The sequence below is a fragment of the Psammomys obesus genome, unplaced genomic scaffold (genome assembly GCF_907164565.1).
Source record: "Psammomys obesus unplaced genomic scaffold, mPsaObe1.curated_primary_1811, whole genome shotgun sequence".
Lineage (NCBI taxonomy): Eukaryota > Metazoa > Chordata > Mammalia > Rodentia > Muridae > Psammomys > Psammomys obesus.
This window is the reverse complement of record NW_026596256.1, coordinates 3,244,911-3,272,736: the sequence shown is the minus strand read 5'-3', so window position 1 is coordinate 3,272,736 and position 27,826 is coordinate 3,244,911. Positions and strand designations below refer to the sequence as shown.

The following is a 27,826-nucleotide window of genomic DNA, read 5'->3' as shown; positions in this document are numbered from 1 at the left end:
TGAACCTCTCATCTGCCAGAACAATGAGCAATAAATTTCTGTTGTTCATAAGCTACCAAGTCTAGAGTAGTTTGCGATAGCAGCTGAAAAGGACTAAAGCAGGTTTTAGGGATTAGAATATAGAGGTTTGAAATTTTCCATGTTTGTGCCCAGTAACATATCATGGTGAGGGTGTTGCTGCCAAGGCCAGGGCAATAACGTGAATCTGAACATGTAAAAGGATAAAGGGAATTTAATTAGAATCAGTTCTGTTGACGATTTTTTTTTTTTTCATATAACCACTTCGTGAGTCCGGCATTCCTGAAGTCTCTTTTACGTCCTCCAATTTCTTCTCTTCGGAGCGTGTGCTCTCCCCTGGCTGCCAGGACTTAAAGTACACCTCACGGTGGTGCGTGACAGACCCCGTCGCGCAAGCGCGGCCAGACTGCGCATGCGCAGGAGATGCACATGCGCAGTGCTCCGGTTGCTTCGGGTCTACTCGCCATGGCGGACGCCAACGCCGAGGTGGTTGCGGTCCCCGCGTCCGGGGCCGCCAATGGCCTCAGCAGCAATGGGGCAGGCGCCACTCCGGCGCAGCCCAACAACCCGCTGTCCCGCAAGCTGCACAAGATCCTGGAGACGCGGCTGGACAATGACAAGGTAACGGCGGGGGGCGGGGCCGCGGAGTGGGGACTTCCTTCCCGGCTCGGCGCTGCTGTCCCGGGAGCAGGGACACTCCTACCTGCCTTAACCGGCCTTAGCTCTTAGCCGTGCACCGGCTGTGGGCTCTTGCTGTGTTCTTTTCAATTGCACGGCCCACACGCCCTCCCCAACACGTCTAGGACAGGACTTCCGCAGCCCTGTCAGAGCTGTCACCTCTGCAGCATTGAGGAGCCAGGTAGGGTGGCCGTGCCAACGTGGCACAGAGGAAAAATAAATAAATAAAGTAATGTGAGAGTTGTAACGCTACCGGTATATATGGTTAAGTGAAAATAAGGTGTCAACGAGAATTTGACCCCGACGTGTTAAAAGCAAAACATTAAAATGTGGAGTAAGAAACAAGGCCCAGGACTGGATAGGTTTGTGACGTGCTACAAAACGTGGGTTGGCTAGAACAGCTTGGGATAACAAGCTCAGGGTTTGCATCGAGAAGAAGCTCTCAGAACCATCCACCGCCCCACGAAACAAAACAAAAACGTGTTGGTCGCCGATTTGTGTGATTTGCCGTGGGACTGATCAATAACAACTTTCTGAATCCCAGAAGAGGGAGGGGATGTAAAATAAATAAAATTAAACTTTTAAAAAAATGAAAAAGGAAGAATTGTTTTCTTTAAAAACAGTATACATTCAAACTCAAAGCACCTCTGCTGTGTATCACCTTGTATATCTATGGTTATACGCTACGAGTAAGTATACTGTTACTGTGTCCTGGAAGTACGTTTACTGCTTAGTAATTTGAAAGTCAGGCATTACTTTTTGAGTTATTTAATGGGGATAAGCCAATCGAAAATAATTTCATTGGATTTTGGCTGGATATGAGGAAACCACTTGAGAGTCAACCCCAGTGATTTCCTTCTGCTGTCGCTTGTGTAGGAGATGTTGGAAGCTCTCAAGGCTCTTTCGGCTTTTTTTGTTGAAAATAGTTTGCGGACTCGAAGAAACTTACGCGGCGATATTGAGCGTAGGAGCTTGGCCATCAATGAGGAATTTGTAAGCATTTTCAAAGAAGTGAAGGAGGTATGTAACTTCATTTAGCGTTCATGAAGAGCCGTGTTTGGTGTTTTGATAAGTATTTTTTCAAAATTAAATTGCAGTGTTATCTGATAATGTACAGTGGTCAGATAAAAACCAGCTTAACTCTGTTTTTATTTGAGTTATTGTCATTTCTGGATTTTTTTTTTTACCTCTGTTAAAGTTAAAATGTTTATGTCTTAAGAATTGTAATTTCTTAATAAAAATAACATTTCTTTCAATGGTTTTCCAAAGGAAATATTTTCTCATTTAATGCACTCCCTTTGTTGATCACTTCCTTATTGGAAATTGATTAGTATTGAGTTAACTCTTCTCATCTCCTAAAATACGTAATTTCCAGATCAAGATGATTATTTTAACATGAATAATAGTTCAGCATACTTGACTGTGGTTTATTAAAACATAAGATGAAAATAAATGATCTTTATTGTGTTGTGATTTATTTATTGTATGTTTCGTTTATTGTATATTTCATTAATAATGTGATATTGTTAGTATTGCTATATACTGACCAGGTGGAAGTGATCTACATTGTTTTAGCAAAGACTTGATATAACAGTTTTCAAGTGCTTAGTAGGATTTCATTGAGTGAGGGCTAATAATGTCAGAGACTGATGTAGGATTGTGAATTTAAGGCCAGGTTGGGTACAAAAAGACAAGAAAAAAGATGGTTGTTAAATCTGAGTGACAGTCTGCTTTTTAGTCTCTTCAGAACCACATAAAGGTGAGTTCATGGGTAAAGTCACATTTGGAGTTGCCTGAGAATAATTCAGCTGATAGGGAGAGAGGAAGCAAGGATGGGAGAAGTGGGCAGGCAGAAGAGGCAAGAATGGCCCCGAGCTGATGAGTGCTGAACAGTAATGAGCATTCATAGCATCGAAAGTCTGTAACACATACTTATTGTGTACCTGTCATATTTGGTAGCCATAGTTTTGTTCAATGAGTAGAATTATGTAATTCAGCAAATATTAAAAAGAGGAGCTGGTGAGATGGCTCAGTGGTTTAGAGCACTGGCTGCCCTTCAGAGGTCCCGAGTTCAAGTCCCAGCAACCACATGGTGGCTCACAACCATCTGTAAAGGGATCTGATGCCCTCTTCTGGCCTGCAGGTGTACATGCAGACAGAGCACCCATACATTAAAAAGAAGAGAAGAAATGGAAACTTTAAATAGGGCTATGTGTGTAGCTCAGTTGGTAGAGTACTTCGTAGGGGTGATGTAACACCACCATGTTGTTTTGAGTTGCCTTCCCATACTTTGAAAGTAAAAGTATTTTTTTAAAGGAAGTGATGCGGTACTGTGTGTGCTTTTATGAGTCTTTGGCTTTCCGAGGGTGTCTTTGGAAAGCAGTGGCGTAGCACAGTTGCTGACCTGCACACCCTTCCCATTGTGTGCTGAAGTGTTTCGTTTCCCTCTGTTTAGAGAACCCCTGACTGTGCTGCGCATGTTGCTGCACATTTACTATTTTGTTCTACAATTTTTTATATTTAAAATTATGTCTGTGAATACACATATATTGTATATATACAGTTTTACATATAAATTTGGAATAGTTATTGTCTAGCTAATTATACATACATAATTATATGTAATAATATATTTACTACCTATGTAGTTATTCTTATGTTCTTAAGCCATGTAAACAGATATCCATCTGTTGAAGAAATGGCCATCTAAAAGAAATGGCCCAGTTCCTTTATACCTTAGTAACACTCTCAAGTATTACTCTTTTTAATAATTTCCAATTTGAAATATGGATTCTCTTGTCTTTAATTGACAGCTATTTATTGTATATAATAATGAATCTTACAAAAATCTTTTGTTGCACCTTGACAAAACAACAAAAACTGGGATTTGGCCTAAGAAGGAAAATTTTCTTTATGCTAAATACAGTAGTTGATTTTTTTTCTCCTATTTCAGGAACTTGAAAGCATCAATGAAGATGTCCAAGCAATGAGCAGCTGTTGTCAGGACATGACAAGTCGCTTACAGGTACCCCAGAGTGGCTGGATTTTAATGTAGTAGCATCTGGTAGAGGTGAGGTTTCAGAAATGTATACACATTTGACGCATAATGCTGTGTAGGAAGTCTGTATGCAAATGTTATGTTTATGAAAGAGTCCAAGCACAGGATTGCCCTGTTTTTCTTTTTGTGATTGCTTCTTAATACTAGATAACTGCAAGAGCCTTGTTTCGTCTGAGAAGTGCAGAGGTGGCTGTAGAATGCGGGTGAGTCTCTGCTGCCAGAATCCTCTAGGAACGAGTTCTTCAGGGACAAGTATCAGATAATTAGAGGAAAATAGCAAATGCTTCAAAACTATGAATTTCTCTACACAGAATTTACCATATAATTAAAGTACCAATTTTCCTCAGGTTCTGTTTTTAATTGGGGATGAGCTTTTAATTGGGGATTAAGCTGGGTCTTTACAAGATAAATTTTCTTAGTATTAGAATACAAAAGGGTGGCAGTTAAACTTTAAAAGCAAAACATCACGTGGTACAGGCATTTGAGACTCAGTGTGTTGAGCTGCCCCACTCAGCAGTACTTTTAAGAGCTGGTGACATGGAACCATCTCCACTCAAGTCCGTCTTAAAAATATCACTGGAGGGTCAGGGCAGTTGTTCTCCACAACAGGATGCTTGGGAAGGAGAATGACAGAATTTCCACTGAGAGTTGGATTTGCAGGAAGGAGGCAGGGCCGTAGTTGCCTTCAGTCTTAGAGACCCTGACCAACCAGGCTGGGCTCATCGGAGTAATGTTCCAACGTGAAAAGGACCCATTCTCTTGAGGTCTTTGATCTTGTTTCTCCTTTAGTGACTGACTCGCTTCTGCTCCATGTGTTGCTGTCTGTTAAGGTGTACTGTACAGCGATCACTTACTAATGACTTCAATTGTTGATAACTCTGGCTCAGTGTCTTTTCAGGGCATGGACCCACCCTTGCCATTTGTGTCTCCTTTCATTGATGTTGCCTTAAATCTTTTATTACATTTGTCTATTATTCTGTGTGTGTGTGTACACCGTGGTGTCTGTGTTTAGGCTGGAGAACAATTATGTGAGTTGTTTCTCTCCATTTACGGTGTAGGTTCTAGAGATCAAACACAGGTCACCAGGGTTAGCCTTTCCACTGAGCCATCTCACAGCTGCTGTTGTCTTACCTTTCTCATGTTCTGTAGTTTGGGGTTTTGGAGTCTTGTTGGGCTCACTTGTGCCTTGTTGGAATCTGCTTCATAGGTGGCTGCCTCATCTTTGGATAGTGTTGCTGCCCACGCATTGCTGGGGCTGAAACTCATGTGGGAGCAACCAGGTCTGTCTCTGGGGCCTGTTCTTCAAGTCGTGTATTTTCTGGCTATGAGATGTGATTCCCATCACCTGCACTGTTGAACTTTGTATGGCTATATTCCAGTGACATAATTTGCAGTCTCATTTAGTGGTCTCCTTTTGTGCAGCTCACCACACCACAGCTGAAGCCGTGTTCTTTACCTTAGCTTGCTCTCGCAGTGTTTCTGCTTCACGAGAAAGCATTCGGGTCTTCTGAGTTCCAGCACCCTGTGTGTTGAGAACTCTGAGAGAGTGCCTGCTGGAAAGATAGTTCATAAACATGAAACTTCTGTGCCAATTACTTGGGCCTTTTGAGCTCTTTGCCATTTGTCTGAACTCCAGAAAGTGGTAATATTACTCTTACAAAATATAATGAAGTTGGAATTTTCTAATGTTCGGTTTATTTATAATTTTAGGCGGCAAAAGAACAGACTCAAGATTTAATAGTAAAGACTACTAAGCTTCAGGCAGAAAGGTAAGTTTGTCTTTGAACCATCACCTCCTCATTAATGCAGAGTAAGTAGAAAGTTATAAATAGTGCTAAGTTAAAATGGAAATAATGTAGAGTGTGATTCAAGGCTCACGGAGGACATAAGCTCCCAAGCTATACTAACAGCAACTTTAACATGAAAACAGTCATTTGGAACATTATGCCTCATTCTTGGTTTGAGAGATCATTTTGGTTTTGGAATAGAGGTTATCCGGTATTTGGAATCAATTGTTATGGTAGGGTATATGACCAGTTAAGATGGCAGGAGCACCACTTCAGTTAATGAAACCACAGGGAGATCGATTCTGCTTTGTGCCTGATAATTAATACTGAAAATAAGTCTAAAAATAGCTCAAAAAACAGTTGTTAGTAAAATAGTTAATTTCTATTGTTTCAAGGATTTTTATGACACTTTGTAATTACTTTTAAACCTGTGTGGTGAGGGTTGCCCCTCTATCTAAAAGTTAAAATCCATTAACTGACACCTTTGAGGTCTGTGTAGAATTAATTAGAAATTACGTTATTGTTTGAATTAAATACCTGGATATTGTTTCCCTTTTAAAATTTTGTGTTGTTCATCACATAGACTTTGACTTGGTAAATTTAAAGTCTTTCAACTTAATACAAGGAACAGAACGTAGACATGTTCTGCATGAAGATTATGCTCATCTTTGTTAATTCTCAACAGAATCTTTTAATATAGGATGTTGCTTATGTGCTGGCCAAGGGATCCACCACAGACACACTCCAGCCTCAAATTTGCAGTCTTCCTCTCTCTCTGCCTGTCAAGTGTTAAAGTCACAGCTGTGTGCCACTGTGCCCAGCTGTGTGCCCATTATGCAGCTGCAGATCCAAGGTTCAGACAGACACCAAAGTGTTGAGTTGCTGCTTAGGGAGCTCAGGCAGTGACTGGCCTTTAAATGGAAACCCTTGCCAGTCCCTTGGTCACTGCAGACTGCCTTCTGCTCTGGAGTGTGCCTTTTCCTAATTGCCAGTAGCCCTCTTGTGTTACATCCAGATTGTATAGTTTACAATATTGTCTTTATTGTCAAGTAGAGAGAGTAGGATAGTAGGGTTCTGTATTGTAACAGCACTTATGGGATACATCTCTCTGTGCAGATAAGGGTTTATTAGAATGACTTACGGTTAATCCAGAAATGGCTGCCTATGAATGGAAAGTCCAAGAACCCAGTAGTTGTTCAGTCCACGAGACTGTCTGTCTCAGCCGGTCTTCAGTATACACTAGGATCTGAATAAGTAGTCTGCTAGTGAAGGGTGGAACCATCAGGCAAAGAGAGAGCTTCCTTCTTCTATGTCCTTTATATGAGCTGCCAGCAGAAGGCATGGTCCAGATTAAAGGTGTATCTTCCTGCCTCAAAAATCCAGATTAGAAGTGAGTCTTTCCACTTCAGATGATTTAATTAAAAAAAAAAAAATCCCTCACAGGTATGGTCAGTTATCTGGGTTTTAGTTAATTTTTAGTTAAGTTGACAAACAGTTACAGCTATCAAAAGTGGGGAAGGCCTGAGTAGAAATTCATCTTTTTGACTTAACGAGTGTTTGCCCTGCCATGCTAAAATACAAACACACAACTGATTTTTGTTTGCTGTGTGTTTTACTTGAAAACATAGATGTTAGTGTTATGCCAGGTTCACGGGACCCTCAGAGACCACCAGGAGACGACTCGATACAATTACAAGAGAGCTTTATTACGAGAGCGATCGAACTCGGGACCCGAGTCTCACTGGTGCAGCAGTAGAGAAGTGGGACCCGAGTTCTGAGTGAACAGGATTTTTAAAGGGAAAGTCTGTGAGCCGGGGGTTTCCATGGCAGCAAGCAGGGGGGCACAAGCCTTGGCGTTACAGAATTGGGTAAAGTTTAGCAGGGCGGGGTGACCTTTTCTGAGGCACATAATCACAATAGCTAAGGCATATAATCACAATGGCTATTTTTCTAAACCATATCTGAAACATTGGGGAGAATTTTCCCACCCGATTCTCAACTGATTCCCATTGATTATTGCCAGGGAGTTTGTCTCTATTTTCTATGAAGCATTTATTCTGTTATATTTCCTGGAGGCTTTTGCTAGGAGAGTTAACTTTGTTTTCTGCCAGGTGTACATTCTGTGATATTTCCTGGTACCTGAATTCAGTTCCCATCAAGATCTTTATTTCAAAATGGAGTTATATTCAGGCTATCTTAAGCTCTTCATCAGGATATTATAAATAAGAGAAATTGTTTAAAATCAAGAGCGTATTTATGTTTCAGAAAATAGACTCTGAAAGAGACTGTAAATCGGTACAGGCGCCATTTGTTAATGTATTTCTTGCTTTACATGATGAACAGTACCTTTTAGTATATGCAGATAAGCAGGGCGGAGCAGTTGAAGCTAGTTATGTCACCTGCGTGCCTGGTAGCGTTGAATGATTTCATCCCATGCCTGCTGATGACCCTGCAGTATCTGCAGTGGAAACAAGGCTGTCTTGTTGAGAGTCTCTCACAGCTTTGTCTTGTTCTGTAAGATACTCTGTCAGGGATGTTGTTGGCCTTGTAGCAGTGTAAAGCAGTGTAATATACTTCGTTTTTCTTGTTGTTACAGCCAAAGATTAGAAATTAGAGCACAAGTTGCAGATGCCTTTTTATCCAAGTTCCAGCTGACTTCTGATGAAATGAGTCTTCTCCGGGGCACAAGAGGAGGCCCCGTTACTGAGGTACATGTCTGTCAGGGTCACCTAGAGTGTAGTAATTATAAGTGCTACAGGGATGATGCAATTTTAAAAGCTTAACTTTCCCATCTAAAAAAAATTCAATGTGGAGACATTTCTACATACGAAATTAAGGCATATATTTTAATTAGTTTGGAGGGGTTATTTCAAAGTTACACATGTATTTTTGTTTTGTTTTAAGTTAGAGCACAACATAACTACCACCTGGTCTTTCCACCTCTGATACTTCATGAACTTGTTTTACTTGTTAACTGCTCCTTGTGCAAACTGTATTTTTAGTTCTATATTTAAAATAATTTTTTCTGATTATCAGTCTGATGTGGTAGCACACACCTGCCTTTAATTCCAGCATGTAGAAAACAAAGGTTGGCAGATCTCTGAAGTTTGAGGCCAGCCTAATCTACATAGGATATTTCTGACCTGGAAATGCAAGGATTTAGCTTCTTAAATCGCCGTTTTGAGTGTAAAGGCTGCATATACATGCGCTCTTTATTCCCGTTTTCATTAGGATAATGAGACATTGTGTATGTTTTCTTTCATAACTTTATCTTTTTTAAGTTGGAGTTTTCTTGTTTTTTCCTCTGTTTTAATGCCTAGCAACACTTTGCAGACTGAATGACAGAGCTAAACCTCTCAAAGGCTGTTGTCTTCTTTTTCCTTAAAGTCCTGCAATTTGTCCAGAAAGGACTCTTTCTGTCTCCTAACTCCCAAGCCTTTCCAGCTGAGTCTTGTCTGTTTAGTGAGCGTCTTACGTTCTTTGTTCCTTGGTGAGGGAGCAGGAATGTATCTGTGGCAGAGACATAAGTGACTGCAGGGCTAGGCTGTTCCTGGGTATCCTCTCACTCGACTGTGTGCTTGCTGAGGACAGGGGCCTAGTCTTCACAGATTATCTATCGCTGGTAACTAGCACACTGTTTGTTACATGGTAATTAGTGTCAGCCTTAAAATGCGCAGAAGTAGGTACGCATCATGCCTTCTATAAAACCACAGTCAAAAGCTGTGAAAGACTCATTAGGTAGGGTTTTGTTTCGTCTTTGTAGTGATTTTTTAATTTAGACTAGTATAGTTTTTCCTGAAAACACAGTTTTTTTAATGACATTTTTAATTTTAAAGGACTTTTTCAAGGCGTTGGGAAGAGTGAAACAGATTCATAATGATGTCAAAGTTCTTCTGCGAACCAACCAACAGACAGCAGGGTGAGTAGGTGCTGGGTAAACCAGTTGCACTGCTGCTTGCATTTGTAAACTTTTAGAGCATTCTAGGTTCTTTTTGAAACTATGTTCTTTGAAATAGGAATTCAATCTTCATTTGTCTTTGGGAAAGGTGGAAATTTATAATATGCTTGACTGAAAGAACAGTGGGAATTAACTGATGGAATTAAAATTTGGCATTTACTGAACTGTAAAAAAAAAAATTATTGAAAAATTCCATAAAATGACAAAAAGTTAATAAGGGCCAAACTGTTATGTGATTAAATATAAATAATTAAATCCTTAGATACAACTGTTAACTAAAGTTTACATTGTAATAACTCTTTAATTTTCACTTAAGTTTGGAGATTATGGAACAGATGGCCTTGCTTCAGGAAACAGCTTATGAAAGACTTTATCGATGGGCTCAAAGTAAGTGTTTTGTTTTGTTTTTTTGTTTGTTTGTTTGTTTGTTTTTTATGTATATTGGTATTTAATTCTTAAAATTTCACTTGGCCTTCCTTTGGTTTTTTGAAAAGTGTTTTTATTTGTGTAGAGTATGCACATGAGTTCATGTGCCCACAGAGGCCAGAACAGGGTATTGGTTCCCCTGGAGCTCCAGTCATACATGGTGTTGAGCCTCCCACATGGTACTAGGAACTGAACTCTGCCAGAGCATCGTGTGCTCTCGGTCTCTAACTGATAGTTCTTACAAAGCAGAGCAAACTTTACATGTTCACATACAGTCATTGTTTTTATCAGGAATGTCGCTGAAGAGGGAGAGAAGTGAAAAGTGTTTCTGCTCTAAAGGAAAACAGTAAAGGCAGTGTTTGATTGGGCAGCTCTTGCTATTTATGTAGCTGTAATGTTGTAAGTGATGAATTAATTTTCTAGTCCACTGTGAGAAGTCACCACAGACTGAGATACAGTGATTACTATGTCATCTTAGCAGTCAGTCAGAAGTTAGGCCTGGCTCTCGCCATGGTACCATTACCGTGCTGGGCTGGCCTGTTCAGGTGCTTCTGTCCCTCTGTAGTTCACTTGTTAGACCAGTTGGTTTGGCTGCGGCTGTAAGAACGAAGTCTTGAGCTTGCCTTGCTCGCTGTCACTGGGGCTTTCACTAGCTTGCTTTCTTATGTGATCCATCTTCATCAGTGTCTTCTCCCATCTTCACAGCCCACATGTCTGCCCAAGTCACTTCCATTTTTCTTCTCCCCATTTCCTATTTCTGATAGTTCATGGCCTCTTTTCTATTTAGGGGCTATGTGATTACCTTTTACTAGGCAGTGTGAGAACACACCCCAGTGTCAAGGCCTTTTATTTTCAGTCCATCTGCATGTTCCTCTTGCCACCTAAAGCAGTAACACTCACAGCTGCCAGAAACCTGAGTGTGGGTATCTTCAGAGGTTATTTCCTAGATACGAGAGTCCTGTGCTATGTCTCCAATGTTGATTTAAGCCATGGAAGTCCTACAAGATAGACTAAAACACTTTGCTTTTTAAATGTTTTAGTTTAATGTTTGCAAAATAGTGTGTTAAATCGGGGAAGACAGTTACATTAATTGATAATGGAGTGTGAGTGTGCAGTGTTAGTAGGTTAGTAGTTAGCACAGCCGACTGGTGTGAAGGCTGGAGTTTCTCTCGTTATCTGGATGTATCTGTATAACACTGGACTGCACTCTAGTCCTTTGCTTTGTTGGTGTAAGGTCTAGATTCCTTGTGTTCTACCTCTTCCTGTGTATACGGTCTGCTCCCATGTGGACTGCTCTTTCCCTCTCTGTGTCCAGGTCTTAGTCTTCAAGACAGTGTGAGGTTCCAAGTGCCCCTGAAGTACAGGCCCACTGTGATGCAGTGGCCGTCACTGAGAGGCAGCCAGTGGGATTATTAGCATGCATTGACTTGCTGCTGTTTTGTGATGCAACTTTTTCCATGTTTGTCATATCCTTGTGGCTGGAATCCACTTCCTCAAAGGTGGGACATTACCTTAGATTTCTTTGTGCTCCCTTAGTATCCAAGCTAGCATTGGCCAGCTGTGCAGCCTTGGTTCCCGGGGATAGTGGAGCCATGTTAAGGTGCCTCAGCATCTCTCAGTCAATAAGTTTTCAGTTCTTTGAACATGGTAGGGATTTGCAAGCACTGTATAGTTAAAACAGGCACAAAATAAAGTAGTGATTGCTCCTGAAGAAAAGCGCTGGCAGTGTGAACAGACAGCAGGAGTTATAATGCTGATTATTTTCCAGGTGAATGCAGAGCATTGACTCAAGAGTCCTGTGATGTGTCTGTAGTTTTAACCCAGGCCATGGAAGCCCTGCAGGACAGGCCTGTCTTGTACAAGTAAGACATGCTGCTTTGCCTTTAATCATTACCTCAATTGTGGTAGTATCAAATTCGTGTCTAACAGTGATGCTCGGTGATACTTCACTTCTCAGTGTGTGTCTGTGGAGCACCAGGTTCTGTGAATGCTGAATGTAGTAAAGGAAGACCAAGGTGTCCCTGCAGTATGATTGTCTTTAGTTAGGTGGCAGCCAGGTGGCTTAGCCAGTTTGCCATATCATTAACTCTTTTGGAATCGTTCATTACTAAAACCCCTGGAGCAGCACAGCCCTGAGAGAAGACAGTCATGTATTGTATGATATGATATAGATACTCTGAGAAGAAAAAAGAATATTCATAGTCAGGGTTTTATCAGTGGGCCATTTTTTAATGTCCAGGTCTTTGATTTTGTAACTTTGCCAGCCAAGATCTTCAGACTAATGCTTTGGTTGGGAGCCCTGTGCATTGATTTTTAAATTCTGTATCTTAATAGTACTCATAAAACCAAAGTCAGTGCATTTTTAAAGCTCTGGAGCAGAGTAAAAGCCAGCCGTAAGGACAGCAAGTGTTGATGCTCTGGGAGATGGCCATGGTTCATGCAGAGCCACCCCTTGGAGGGTCCCCTTCCGTGGATGTTTACATGGTTACATCACAGAACATGGATGCTGTGCCAGGGTGCTGTTTGAAATGTCAGCATTGTCCCATAACTTACAAGTTCATGTTACCGGGTAGGCCCTGTTTGGAGTAAAAGGGTAGAGCATCAATCAATGCTTCCCTCATACTCCTGTAACTCCACAATGTCACCTAAACAAATCGATTTTAATAGCAGTCTGAATGCCATGTTCCAGGTGTATGTGCCATGTGTCCTGAGATAAGAGAGGGCAATGACCATCAGGATGCTCTTCCTAAGGGAAATAGTGTTGAAGAGGTGGCTCCTGGGAGAAGCAGGTTATTCCACTTGGATAGATAGTGGGTGTGAAGGTGGTGAGACCTGGCTGCGAGCTGGTGTGCATCTGTGACAAGCTGGTGCTGACTTTTAATCCGTAGCTTTGTAGCCTTGCTGTTCCCTTCCACCTGATCGTCCTGGCAGTGCTCAGCACAGTCTTGAGTCCTTGCACATTTGTGCTTGGGTTAAGCAAGTGCTGCATCGGCTGCAGGTTTATCCTGGTTCAGAGGTAATGTTTTCAGTGCCTTCACTGATCATTTCCATACAGGCACCCCGTGTGTGTTGGTAACATCTACTTGGCTCTCTTCCCCTGCCTACCTTCTGTTCCTGGTAGGCCTTGCTTCAGAGCAGGGGTTTTTAGAGGTAGGGATTGTTTTCACAATTTGCTAAACTTGGCTATCTGTCTGGCTTACTTTGCTTAAAATGACATCTTTTGTGCAAAGGGAAGATTTCGTGCTTCTTTGTGGTTGTTAATGCTCTGGGCTATGTATGTACCACATTTTCAATGCATTCATCTGTTGATGGGCACCTAGACTACCTGTATCTTAGGTCAGTATTCAGTGTCTTGCCAGTGAACATCATCATAGTCATTATTATTATTATTGCTGCTATAATTGTTGTTTTTTATTTTGTGAGGTGGGATCCCTCACTTAAGCCAGAGCTCACACATTCTGAATGACCAGTTGGCCAGCGAGCTGCAGGGATCCTCTGTTTCTACTCCCTCAGTATTGTGATTTCAAGTGTGCATCGTCATGCCTGGCTTTTTCCTGGATGCTGGATACTTGAATCTAGATCCTCATGGTTGTGTGGCAGGTCCTCTATCGATGAACTGTCTCCTCAGACCTCAGGCACTGAGCTCTTAGGGTGGATTTTTGGGTCAGATATCCTGGCTGAGCTCTTGAGCCTCTGTGTGCTTTAGTTCCTAGTTGGTGGAATGAGGATAGTAATGGTGCCTGTTTTCCAAGGCTGTAGAGGGCTCCTTTCAGTAGGTGCCTAATTAGTGCTGAGCACGTCACTGAGTGTCAGACATTTCTAACTAATGTGAAGGCGGGCAGAAAGCTGTGGCTAAGCAAGGACGCAAAGATTTGTTCTTCTCAAAGCATGGACCAACAGGGTAGTGATAAACTCTGGAAGGTGGTGAGAGATGTTGGAGGTTGAGTTGAGTAGGAAAGTAGGCCACTCGTTAGGCTGTGGTAAATGCTAAGAAAGGGAAAAGTCATGCCAGCGTCAGCTGTGGGGTGTTTCCTGTTTCTTCACAGCAGGGGGCAGTGTATGAACTTCACCATCTGAGCAGTATGTGGTCCTCTGGAGAATAGGCATCGCTCACAAGAAAATGTCAGTTGAAGTCCTTGAGCATGCTGCCTAGCTTGTGTTTCTTCGTTGTGACTGTAATGGTGATGTGTTATATTACTAAACCACTGTACCTGTCAGTTTTCATTGTTAACACGGGACCACCTGGAAAGAGAGCCCCAAGAAGGAATAATCCTCATCTGGCTGGACATCCTCATCTCGATGGACATGCCAGGGTGGGGCAGGCTTGGCCTGACTATTAATTGATAAGGAAGACTAACCTGGATGTGGTGGCACCATTTCATAGACTGGGTGTGAGCTGTGCAGGAAGGAAGGAGGCTTGTGAAGCTAAAGCATCAGATGAGGCTGCAAGCATGCAGTAGGTACCTCTTCTCACTCCACTGTGGGTGTGCTGTGACCTGCTTCCAGTTCCTGCCTTGAAGACAGACCGTGAACTACAATAAACTCCTTCCTCTCCACAGTTGTGGGTCAGTGTGGTGGCGGTGTTTATCGCAGCAGCAGAAATGAACCCAGAGCAGCCATGTACACATACTGCTTTTAAGGCTGAGTATAAATGGAAGTTTTTAAAACTAATTGCTACCTTTTTATCTTTAGTAAGCCTGAAGAGTACAAGTTACCCCAGAGGGTGGTGGCCTGTACGAAGCTGATTCTTCTTTAGTTCTTATGAATTTGTGTTGTATTCCAAAAAGGAGATTCGACAGTATTCTTTTCTTTTAATTTGCTTTTTGGCCAGAAGGTTATAGTATTTATGTATTTTTAATATTCACTCTTATAAAAGCTACATTGTGAAGTTTTGATCTTTGTTGGGAAAGTCCTATTTTGTTTTTATCTGTCTCTGAGATGGATGCTCCATGTATAAAGACTCATTGAAGGTTCTTTCTGCCTCCTGCTGTTTTTCAGAAATTATATTTATCCTGTAGTAGGGTTGACTTCAATGTTAAATGAGACTTCATGTAATTATACAGGTTAAATCCCAGTATTTACCAGGCCTGATAAACATACTCCCTTTAGAATACTGAGTGGTTTCAATGCGTGATTGAAGAGCACAAGAAAGAACACAAAAGTGGATTTTTTGGTTCTAATTTAGTTTAAAGTGTAGAAAGTAAATGTAAGAAAGACATTGTATGGTGTAGCAGAGCTTTGTCTGATCCGTGCATTCTCCCTCTCTCTGCTATGATGTACTACAGTGATCTCAGAACTAGGGTGAGCAGTCCTCAGAAGCTGTCCATGTTCCCAAAAACTCTAGCTATCTGTCAGTTCACTCCCTGTTCAGTTGGAAATTATGTCAGTAATAAGTGCATCCAACAGCGTTCTTATGTTTAACAAAACATGGAGTTTTTGTTACATCTACAACATCATACAGAAAGCAATGTAGCATAAAAAAGTAGTTCTCCTGGACATCTTGGGGAAACTGGTAAATTTTGTTTGCTATTGAATTCATTCCCAATATTTTCACCATCAGAATACTCTTTAGGGATTTAAAAAATTGTGCTATGGAATATGCTGACTTTACATTATTAAAATTTTTGCTGTGTATAGAATATAAAGAAGAGCATAAAGAATGGCAGTTATATTAGGAAACAGGAGCTGATTCTAGCCATCTCTACAGATTTATCCTAGATCACCTTTTTTGTAGCTTTCCTTCTCCTGTCAGTTCATCCACAATGGAAAAATTTTCTCCCATTTTCAGCAATAATTGGGTGACTTTTAATGTAAGAAAAAAGATCGTTGCTGTTCATACATAGCCAGCATCGAACAACTGATATGTCTTGTTTGAGTCAAAATAAGCTTTTAAAATTAGCAATTTTGGGCTCATTTTTTAGGCTAAGTAATAGTAACATAATGAGAATTTTTGTAATATTAAAAAAATAAAAACAAAAGGTCTTTATGTTTTGCTGCAAAATTCTAACCAGCTAGAACTATGGCTTTCTGTAATCTCTAGGGCATCATGTTTTAGCTGCCATGGAACAAGCCAGCTGTTCCTGTTGCTGCTGCTGCTGCTGCTGCTGCTGCTGCTGCTGCTGCTGCTCTTCGTCCAGAGCATTCTTTTGTTAAGGAGTAAAATGTGTACATCTTGATTGAAATCCCAGCATGCTAAAATGATTTGTAACTTTTAGTTTGCAAGCTGGTACTGCTTGAGGAGGGTATACCTGACCAAGCTTCCTGTCTTGCTGATCTTCAGCATCGAGTGCAGAGTGTTGGTGGGAAGCAGCTACTTCTCACATCATGTGTTTCTTCTAGGTACACGTTAGATGAATTTGGAACGGCCAGGCGAAGTACCGTTGTTCGTGGGTTTATTGATGCTCTCACAAGAGGAGGGCCAGGAGGTACCCCTAGACCCATTGAAATGCACTCGCATGACCCTTTAAGGTATAGTGATTGATACTAAGAGGATTTTACGCTTTTCCCTGGGCATCTTCGCTAACAGGTGGTTCTCTTTAGGTATGTGGGAGATATGCTGGCCTGGCTCCATCAAGCTACTGCCTCTGAGAAGGAACATCTGGAAGCTCTCTTAAAGCAAGTAACTGCACAGGGTGAGTGTGCTGACAGTTAGAGCACAATAGAGACAGGGTGCACGGCTTCTGTGCTTCCCTTTCTGTCCTCATTGAGATAAACACTTCACACTTAGCTGGCATATAAACATCTTGTTGTCCTTAGACAACCCACCACACACATGCGCACGCACACACACACGCGCCTAATAGATTTCTGTTTGTCATCTGTTGCGCAGCCATTCAAGGTTAGGGTCCACTTGCCTTCCACTGCCCTGCTGTTTTCAGGTAAGACATGGTCAGAGTGCCCCGCATACATTCCTCAGACCCTCAGCATCAGGCTGAGAGGTGAGCATGCAGTGAACAGCCTGAGTGTTGCTTATGTCACTAAGCTGTAATTGTTCATTTGTATCACCCCGACTCTTTTCTTTCTTAAAGGACTGTTCTAAAGTTCTTTGTTTTTTGTTCTTTCTTCTCTTGATAATTACCACAGGTGCTTAAAATGTTTGTTTGAGATTGAAGAGAGAGCAATGACTATATTCCAGAGTTGTTGATTCCTATAAAATTTGTAATTTTCTTAGTTATAACTTTTGGGTTTTGTTTGGTTGGTTGGTTTTTTGTTTTTTGAGACAGTGTTTCTCTGTATAGCTCTGGCTGTCCTAGATTCGCTTTGTAGGCCAGGCAGGCCTTGAACTCACAGCGATCTGCCTGCCTCTGCCTTCCCGACTGCTGGGATTACAGGCGTGTGCCACTGCGCTTGGCTTTTATTTGTAACTTTCTTAAGAGGTATATTAGCTACTTCTTTTGGTTGCTGTGATAAAATTTCTGACTGAAGGAAAGGGTTCCATTGTGGTAGGGAAGACATGAGAACAGGGGTGAGAGGTGGTCGGTCATAGTGGTCCACAGTCAGAAGCCAAGAGTTGACCTGGTCCTCCATCATAGTGGTCCACAGTCAGAAGCAGAGTTAACCTGGTCCTCCATCATAGTGTTCCATCACAGTGGTCCACAGTCAGAAGCAGAGTTGACCTGGTCCTCCATCATAGTGGTTCACAGTCAGAAGCAGAGAGAGATGATGCTGGTATTCTATTGTAATGAACCACAGTCAGCAGCAGAGAGATAAACTGGTGGCCTTAGGCACTCTTGTTCCTATTCCCGTTTGAATCAATTTGGGCCCAGTCCACACTTCTGCCTCATTTAAACCACATTAGAAATGCCCGCATATATATATATATATATATATATATATATATATATATATATATATATATATATATATATATATCCAAGTATTTGTGCAATTCTGAAATCTATTCAAGTAGCTGAGAGCAATCATTATAAGAGATTTATTTTATTTTAGAGCTGGGGTTTTAGTGTGTAAGTTAACGATGTTCTGGTTTTGATAGGAAGTAGAGGAAAATACTATTCCTGGTATCATCTGACTGGGTTTGTAATGTGGCCATACATCACTGTGGCTCCTGAGGTGGTTTGTGGGGGAAGCCATGCACAAATTGGTGACACTTGATGTCACAGACTCAGCTCTGTAGTACTGAGATTGGATGCAGCATGTGTTAGATTGGTACAAAGTTTGCATTGTTTGTCTGTGTGAGACATGGTTTTCCATGCTGTGCATCTCAGACTGGCCTTCTCCTGTCGCTCCTGCTTCATATAGCATGGAACACCACACCAGCCACGCTCTGTATCTTTTCTTCTTTTGTTACCATCCTATTACCCAGTTTTAAAAGAATGCATTTCCAGACTGAGCATAGTGGTACGCACCTTTAATCCCAGCACTCAGGAAGCAGAGGCTGGTGGATCTCCATGAGTTTGAGGCTGGCCTGGTCTACACATAGTGAGCTCTTGGCCAGTCAGGGCAACATAGTTAGGCCAAGACCCTTCCTCAAAGGAAAAAAAGAAAGAGAGAAGGGATGTGTTTCTTTGAAAATGCCTGTAGAGAAGTTCATATGAGAGAATGTTTAGAAGCTTGAAGATAAGTTAGAGTTGGGGGAATTCCGAGCCTTGCTCTGAAAATGAAGGTAGTTGCCTGTCTGCCTCACCTTACAAATTGGTAGTGTTTGGCAGTAATCAGTTCACAGCAATGTCGGCTTTTCCTTGGGTTGCGCTGTCAGGTTTCAGCCTGTTCTCGGTGCCACACTGGGCCTCAAGCAAGGCGTATGTGGAGTCCTGTGGCGCCTTCTCTTCCCTCTTCCTGCTCTGGGGTCTCATGGGGGTTTGTTTTGCATCATACTCAGCTTCGTCACAAAAATGGTTCATCCTCTTAACCATCACTTGCACGAACTGTCAGCACTTTGTAGACACAGGCTGGTTACTACTAACATCGCTAGAAACATGTCAAATTACAACTTGTAATATCCCAAAGACACTGAACTTAAATGCTGCTCTTTATTTTAAAGGCCATTTATGACATTAATTAATACCTGTAATAGTTCTTAAAACTTACAGAGTCAGATATAACGTGGTAAGATATAATTATGTTCTATTTAATTTTAGGTGTTGAAGAAAATATTCAAGAAGTCGTTGGGCATATCACTGAGGGCGTGTGCCGGCCTCTAAAGGTAAAGGGTTTTGTCTTCATTGTGTTTTCCAGCATCTGACCAAAGTATTGATGTGTTTTCAGAAGTTCAGAGAAATTGATACGTAATAACTTTAAATCAAGCTATATTTTGTCAAATTAACCCATCAATTTAGTTTAACCAAAGTGGGAATTCCCTAGTTTACAGTTGTGACTGACTTCATAGGTTATGGTTTCTGTGCCAGTGATAAGCAGGCAAGGAAAAGGATTCAGCTGAAACAGCAAATGAGTGATGCTTTTGTTTTGCTTTGTTTTGTTTTTGTTTTTCGAGATAGGGTTTCCCTGTGTAGCCTTGGCTGTCCTGGACTTGCTTTGTAGACCAGGCTGGCCCAGAGCTCACCTGCCTCTGCCTCCCCAAGTGCTGAGATTACAGGTGTGTGCCACCACGCCCAGCTATGAATGCTACATTTAATAGTAATCATACTAATAAATGATTAATCCAAATATGAACATCCTTACCTGTTGCTATTGCTACCAAACTACTTGCCCTGCAGAGTCAGGATTTGGAGTCAGCAGGTTCAGAACTCATTCTGCCCTTGTTGCAGAGCATGTCTGTGCTGTAACTCACTCACATGGTCCAGCTCTCACGGGCCTCCAGTGCACAGTGGTGGCACTAAAGTGAGGCAGACGCAGTGCGTGGTTCCCAGAGCTTGCACCTGCCACAGACGTCTTTCCATTTACAGAAAGTGGGAGTCACAGAGAGCTTGGTAGTGACTGACTTCTCATCAGTATGTGGAAATTAAGTTTTATATCATTTATCATGAGCTAAACATTGTTTATTTCAAAGATTTTCTTTGGTGTTTTGATGCAGGCAAACAACCTCAGATGACCTGCCTTTTCACAATTTATTATGTTTGTGAACCCAAATATCATCATAACGTGATAACAAAAGTATTTTGAAATTATTTTATGTCTTTCATCAAATGAATACTTCCTGCCAGTGCAATGTTCAGACATTCACAATCATATACATTTATTTGTTTTGTATACTGCTAGAGATTAAAAGAGTGAAATTAAGTTCTTGCCAAATGTGGTGGCACATACCTATAATCCCAGCATTCTAGGGGGCTAATACAGGAAGATACTGAGTTTGAGACCAACCTGAATGGCACAGAAAGTTTGGGGCCAGTCTGGGCAACACAGAGACACCCTGTCTCAACACCCATCCCCCAATTTTATTTTCCTATAACTCTCCTTAATAGCCAAAACATCTATTATCATGTTATTAGAAGTTTAGCTGCTTGAAAATCAAGAAGAATGAATTTTATATTAGTGAGATAGACCAAGTAGATCACTAAAAAAAAATACTCATTAAGATGAAAGTTGTCTTGGTTAAGGGTTCTGTTGTTAAGATAGAACACCATGACCATAAGCAACTTGGTAAAGAAATGGTTTATTTTGCTTATATTTCCACATCATAGTCTATTCCTGAGGGAATTCAGGACAGGAACTCAAACAGGGCAGGAACCTGGAGGCAGGAGTTGAGGGAGAGGCCACAGAGGGATGCTGCTTATTAGCTTGCTCACTCATGGCTCAGTCTGCTTCGTTATATATTCCAGAGCCACCTGTCTATTGGTGGCACCTGTCTATAGTGAGCTGGGCCTTTCCATGTCAGTCATCAACCAAAAAATGTACCACAGGTTTGTCCACAAGCCAATCTGGTAGCTAGGTTCCCTTTTCCAAAATTACTCCAGCATCTGTCAAGTTAATCAAAACCTAGGTAGCACGGAAGTCTCTCCCTCTCCCCTCTCCTTTTCATCTCCTCCTCCTCCCTATCTCTGGTCCTCTCTGTCCCACGTTAGTGCTTGCTCTGGCACTAACGGAACGACCCTGCCCCATTTCCTATGTCCTGGCTTTGCTGCTGTTACATTTCCTGTAGCCCATCGGTGTTTCAAGCATCTGCCTGAGCCTCCCTTGTCCCTCTGAGGACCATGATTCACTGAATACTTAGAAGTCAGAGCTGTACCAGGAGTTCCCTATCTATTCTCAAGCTTTGCCAAGGTCTTGTCCTCCCTGACCCTTCCCATTCTAACTTCCCTTGCTGTTGCTGTCACAGTTTTAGTTTCTTTTGTTTGTTTTATTTTTCTCTTTTAACAAAAATTGTGTATTCCCTAAGACTTTCAGTTTTGCTGAATGTCTGGCATCTTCTGTGGCCTTTGTGAGAAAGGGCATTTCCTTGTGTGCCATTTGTCATTCTCCACTTTTCCAGCTGTTTATTCTGTCTCTGCTGTGACTTCACCCAGAGTGTCTTTCTCCCTCAAGAGCTCCGGGCTCCAAGAGGTGGGCTTTTGTCATTGTCCTGTCTTCCCTACTTCACTCTTTATTTCCTCCTATGTCCATTCCTTCTATTCTCCTTTCTTACTGAAGGGACTAGAAATGAGAATTTTCTTATGTCTATAGATTCTCTAAGACAGATTGCCAGATAACTGAGCTGGAGTTATACATCCATCTTCCCAGAAAAGCACATCCACGTTTAATGCCCGTATAGTGTAATAGTTGTGTTAAGATGTTAAAACACCATGTTTACATTCTTAGTGATGTTGTATACAATTCGAATTCTGGGCTTGCTGAGCATCTGTCTAGTCAGCCAGCTCCAAGTAAGGTTGACAGTGATAAAAAGAAGACTGCTTATGTAGATTGCTGGCTCTACAGGCATGCAAGGGTCCTCATACCTGCATGCAACATGCATATGTGCACACACACACACACACCAAGAGAGGTGTTCATATGGAAATTGATGATTATTAAGTGTAAATGTTGTTTCTTGTTGCCTCATGCCAAAGAAGATTCACTTTCATAAACATGCAGATGTGAAGATAAATTAATGCCCATAACTAAATGTTACACATACAGTCATATTTGCTAACAGTATCTATATCCTGAAATCAAAGAACAGAGAAACCTCAACTTTCAGAGGGCTTATTGAACATCTGCTGTGTGCGCTGTTGTACCAGATGCTGCAGAGATTGGAGGATGCAGGAAACATTGTCTGTGTTTAGAAAGCAGGAAGATAATCATATGAGTAGCCGCTCAAGAACAGACAGAATAGATAGTCTGAGCATCATTGGTAACAGACTAAAGGAGAGAGTAGCTGAGTGGTGGGAGTTAATTAGAAGATTCCTGGAAAGAGTAAGTTCCTCTTCAGCTAAATCTGACTTGGTCCCCTTAGCCTTACAGTTGGACAGTTGGACACTGTTCTTAGTATCTGCTAACAGGAACAGTGTGATACAAGGCCGAATTCTCTATCTTCCCTTTCTTCCTTTCTCTCCTCCTTTCCTTCCTTCCTCTCCCCCAAACTCTGTCTTTCTTTCCTTCTTTCTTTAATGAGTGTTACTGTTAAATCATCTGTTTTTAGGAATGCTGCAGTTGCTTCTACAGTTTAGTCTTAGCTCTATTTAGACAGTGGTGCTGAACCTCAGAGTGACCCTGCTGTGGCTTTTGTTGTTAATCACGGAGGCTGAATGTTGCAGAGACTGAGGCACTTTTTTTAAGAGTTTATGTTAAAATGTGTATCTCATGACTTAATATGTGGCATTTAGAAAGCATTTTGTGATTGCTACAATAATGAAATTGTATATAGAGTATGTATATGTTATTTATATCCCATCATTAATGAGGAAAAGGTATACTTCTATGAAATGTTAAGGAAATTTTTTCTTCATGTTTTCATAGGTTCGAATCGAACAAGTAATCCTTGCTGAACCTGGGGCTGTTTTGTTATATAAAATTTCTAACCTCCTCAAGTTTTACCACCATACAATCAGGTAACTGAAACAGCAAATGTGCTTGTCTCCCCTGTTTACCTGTAGTCAGGACATAGTCTTGTTTTTAGTGTCCGTATCACTAACCATGTGTGCTTGCTCAGTGTACCTGTGTTCCGTAGCGGATGTCATTTATTCTCCCCTTTCTTCTCCATGAATGACCACAGAGAGAGAGAGAGAAAACACACACACACACACACACACACACACACAAGGATGCACACAGACACACACACACACCCAAAACTCGCATAACAAGGTAGACCTTCAGAGTAAGCCTTTGTGCATCAGTAAATGAGATCTGTGACAACTAGAGCCCTGCACATCATAGCTAGAACACAATGACTGAGCTGTGTCATCTGGACACCAGTGTTCTCAGTTCTTTATTAGTGTTTAGTTTTGCATGAGTGATAACATAGACATAGCTTTATCTTTGCTCCAGAAAAATAAGTTTATAGAATTGTAAACCATGTGTCTTATCTAAAAATATTAAAATTAAAATCCCCTTCAGTGTATCAGTGAAGAAAATAAGTATTCATACTTATCTATTTGCAAAAAAAGTGAGAAGACACTTTGGATGGATCTAAGAATCTTCTTTTTTAATAGAAAATTTAATAGTACCAAATATGCTAATATAATTTTTCAAAATAGAGTTTCATAATGAGTGTAAATACACTGCTTTCTAGGCAGCTGTATAGACTTGAGTAGCTATAGTTTGTAGATCTGTTGTTGATAAGATATGCTAGTTTTAATTACAAGAACTCAACATTATGCAACCTAGTTATCAAATCACTAAGAACTCTTGACTTTCTTCAACTTAAAACCAGATTTTGCTATGTAAGCAATATGCATGTCCATTATGCTAGATAAGAAAGTGTTTGCACATCACAAATGTCAGTTCTGACTAACAGCCTTGCTAAAGTATGAAATATTGAGCACAGTGCAGGTTGACCAAACCTTACCCAGAATGCTTGGGACCAGAACTGTGGAATAGTTATATAAGCCTTTACCAGTTCAACATCTCACTCATCTGCATACCCAAATCCTGAGACCTCAGAATCTGAAGCTTCTTAACAATTATGTACACAGTTTCACATTTCAGATCTCATGCTATGGGCTCAAACTTTAGTTTGCTTCTTTCCCTTCTTAATCTCCTTACTCAAATGAAAAGACAACTGATGTTTTCATATGAAAATAGAGTGATTGTTTTTATTTATAGATCACACACACATGCATATGTATTCCTATTTAAATCTGTTTTTGTTTTTGTTACAAGTTCTCACTGTTGTAGCCTAAGTCATTCAGTCAATATCTCCACTCCTCTCTCCACCCTCCTTCTACTCTTCCCTCCCTCCCTCCTCTCTCTCTCCCCCCTTTTTTCTCTCTGTGGTATATATGCTTATGTTTATGTGTGTGACATACACCCAAACTGTATGAGGAGCCAGGGGAGAGTGTGATAGATACTTCCTCTATCACTGTCTGCCTCATTCCCTTGAGAACCTGTTTCCCTTTTAGGTTGGTCAAAGGGCTCCTGGGACCCCCAGTGCTGGGGTTTCAGGCACATGCAGCCATACATGGCTTTTATGTGCGTACTAGAGGTTCAAACTCAGACCCTCAAGCTTGAAAACAATCAGTCTTATGAATTTTGCATCTTTCCAGCCTCCGGGTCTGGATCTTTTTAAAGCACTGTGCTCAGTGAACAGAACTATGCTGGCCTTTTTTTTTTTCAACCTGAAATGAATATGCTTTGTTTTTAGTGGCATTGTTGGAAATAGTGCAGCTACTCTACTGACGACAATTGAAGAAATGCACTTGCTAAGCAAAAAAATATTCTTCAGTAGCCTGAGTCTCCACGCAAGTAAACTGATGGACAAGGTGGGTGTGCACAGCATCCCTGGGCCGCAGCCATTGAATGGGGGGTTTCATGTTTTGACTTCAGTAATTACTTTTTCCCTTTTCAAATTCATATTGCGGAAGTTTAGTGGACCTCAAGTCATAGTTCGTATTCTTGGATTTGCATAACTTCACTCTAATTTGAGAAAAATCTCAAGGTGATTTTCACTACCTTGTTTCTAAAGATTTCAATTTTAAACACTTTTCAGTACAAAGTTTTACAAATATGTGTGGCTAAGGCATGCTTAGAACTATGTTTAAGTGAGAGCTGATGTGACACAGTGAAACCTGGAGCTCTTACAAGATGTATCAGTTCCATAGTTTCGCCTAATGGTGCAGCTTTGTCTGCTGTGTCATACACATCAATGCTTATGAAAGTGAGTAAACAAACTATGTAATAGAAGCTAACATGTAAAAGTAACTTTTATTCACTTGATGTAATTGTTGTCTTGGAGGCTTACTGCTTCCGTTTTCTGACCTAGGCCTAGTCCTGGAAGCTTCTAGCCTCTATATAGTCTAATCTAGGCCTAGAATGTTTTTAGCCTCTGAAACTTACTGCTGAATAAGCTCAACCTTTCTAGTTCTTTCTGAACTCTGGCTGGCTGGTTCAACTCAGCTGTTTTGGCTCAAACCCCTCTCCAAGCTGACTGATTCAAACTGGTTTCTCTCAGCTTCTGACTTTTTGCTCTACTTGGCTTCAAACTCTACCAATCTAATCTTCTGACTCCTTCTTATTCTCTGGCTCGCTCAGCTGTCTTCACATGCTTGTAGCTTCTTGTCTTTTCAACCTGTCTCTATAAAACTCTCCTGGTACTGCCTCTGAATTCCATGAACAGAACTGCCTCTCAACTCACTGACTCAGCTGAACTACCTGAACAAAACTGACTAGAACTCAGAGATCTGCATGCCTCTATCTATCCTGTGCTGGGATTAAAGGCGTGTATCAGCACGTCTGGATTTAGGGTTTTTTGTTTGTTTGTTTGTTTTTAAACCTGAAACTTGCTCTATACGAGGCTGGTCTTGAACTCAAAGATCTGCTTATCTCTGTCTTTTGGGATTAAAGATGTGTCTCTATTTCAGCCAGAGTAGCCATATTGCTGGATTAAAATTCCTCTATACGAACAACAAAACCTGAGAGACCTGTATGATCTAGTGTTGAACAGAGTTCTGTAGCAGGAATAATTATCCTTTGTCAGCTTTGTATTCAGGTTCTGTTGATAGATGCAACAGAGGTAACTGTTGTATAGTCTCACACTAATCTTTTTACTGTCAGTAAATGGCCTTTATTTCTAATGATACTTTTACCTTACTGAGTTTTGTCTGGTATTAATGTGGCTATGCCAGCTTTCATTTGATTTTTTGCAAAGTATATCATTTTTTAATGTCCGTTTACTTTCAGCTTGTTAGAAGATAACATGCAGTTTGACCATGGTTTTGTAAGAAATTTATCCTCAGTCTTTTCCTTTTGATTAGTATATTTAACCCATTTACATTTGGATGACTTTCTTATAGTCGAATTTGTTTGGTTTGCTCTTGTTTTCTATATGTCTGAGTTTTTATTCACCTTTATCTCCATTACTTCCTTTACTTTCTTTCTTATATACAGCTCTGTTCTTTCTTATGCTGCTGTTATCAAAGACAGCATCATACTACCAACATAATTTAGAATTATAGCTTCATACAGTTATTTTTTTCATTCACTGAGGAAAAGAAAATATAATCAAAAACTACTGAAAAATATTTTTGGTTTTTTTGTTTTGTTTGTTTGTTTTAATAGTTTCAATTTCTCCTGCGTTCGTAAAGAATACATTTCCCAGAAATGGAATTCTTGGCTGACATTTTACGTCTTCCAACCCTTAAGTATATGTCATCTTGTGCATTCTGGTTATGCCAACACTGTTAACAACACTGGTTGTTAATCTTAATGAGTTACAGACAGTTAAGAGCTATATCATGGTACTGGGAATTTAATTCAGGTCCTATGGAAAGAGCAGCCTGTGCTCTTCACCACTGAGCCATCTCCACAGCCTCTCACTTTATCTTTTGAGCTATGCTCTGTCTCCATAGAGACCAGAGTAGATTTATGTTGGGATGCAGTCACCTGCTTGACCATTCAGATCAGTGTACATCAGATTTGGGATGTCGTCTGCTACTGTTTCTTCACATACTTGCTGCTTCTTCGCTTGTTTCTTCTGGACTTGCATTGTGCTGATGTTGTTGGAATCCCATGTGGTGCTGTTTATTTTCATTTCATCCCATTTTTGTCTGCTGCATAGATCAGGATAATCTCAGTTGGCCCCTCTTCAAGTTCGGTAGCCATTCTTTTGTACCTCCTCACATTTGTTGCTGAACCCCTGTAGTAAAGTTTTCATTTCCGTTATTGTATCCACCTTAGCATTTTTATTTAGTCATGGTTGTCTGTTGCAGCCGTTGTTTTCATTCTTTCCTTTGGTTCTTCAACTTGACCAGTAAGAGCTTCTGTTTTTCTGTTGGACCATATTTTCTTGTTTGCTCATGGATCTCATAGCATTTTCTTGTTGTTGTTATTACTTTCATAAAAGAGAGAGGAGTTTCACAGGTACTCTGCTTTTTCTACTGATGATAATTATTCATTAACTTTTATGCATGAAAAGTTCTTAAATCCTAACATTGAAAAAGTTTTGCTCTTTGCCTACCTAACACAAGGCTATAGTTTCTTAAAAAGACCTCTAATTGCCAAAATTTGTTTAATTTATAGTACTTATCTGTTAAAGTTAAAAGCACTTTGATATTCTTTTAAAATTTTATAGGCAGAATCTCATATTTGCATGAGTTCTTTTTCTATTAAAAATAATTTTAAGTAAGCTCACAGGAGCCCTCTGGTGGTCCATCTGAGCAGCGCACCAGGGATATGTTAGGCCCAGCTTCTCTCCCCTAGGCGCTGTTCAGCAGCTGATGCAGGGACTCCGCCCAGCCCTTCAGAGTCCTCTGAAACACTAAGAACTTAGCCCTCCTGGTAACTTAATTGCTAGATCCAGGGCTTAAACTTAGCTTTCAAAATTTTAGTGGTACGTATTTTTTGTGAATT

At 40.8% G+C, this 27,826-nt stretch overlaps 1 protein-coding gene across 4 annotated transcripts in view; it reads left to right on the top strand.

The window, feature by feature from the left end:
• The first annotated feature begins 468 nt into the window (after positions 1 to 468).
• The window catches only part of Cog6 (component of oligomeric golgi complex 6), an 86,612-nt gene continuing 59,254 nt past the window's right edge, over positions 469 to 27,826 (top strand). For all 4 annotated transcript variants that reach the window (XM_055596803.1, XM_055596806.1, XM_055596805.1 and 1 more), the window contains exons 1-13: positions 469 to 639; positions 1,573 to 1,716; positions 3,650 to 3,721; positions 5,465 to 5,523; positions 8,138 to 8,249; positions 9,378 to 9,460; positions 9,816 to 9,886; positions 11,694 to 11,787; positions 16,265 to 16,393; positions 16,466 to 16,557; positions 19,024 to 19,088; positions 22,778 to 22,869; positions 24,624 to 24,741. In XM_055596803.1, the coding sequence (XP_055452778.1) occupies positions 484 to 639; positions 1,573 to 1,716; positions 3,650 to 3,721; positions 5,465 to 5,523; positions 8,138 to 8,249; positions 9,378 to 9,460; positions 9,816 to 9,886; positions 11,694 to 11,787; positions 16,265 to 16,393; positions 16,466 to 16,557; positions 19,024 to 19,088; positions 22,778 to 22,869; positions 24,624 to 24,741 (1,287 nt within the window). In that variant the 5' untranslated portion in view covers positions 469 to 483. The remainder of the gene's footprint in view (positions 640 to 1,572; positions 1,717 to 3,649; positions 3,722 to 5,464; positions 5,524 to 8,137; positions 8,250 to 9,377; positions 9,461 to 9,815; positions 9,887 to 11,693; positions 11,788 to 16,264; positions 16,394 to 16,465; positions 16,558 to 19,023; positions 19,089 to 22,777; positions 22,870 to 24,623; positions 24,742 to 27,826) is intronic.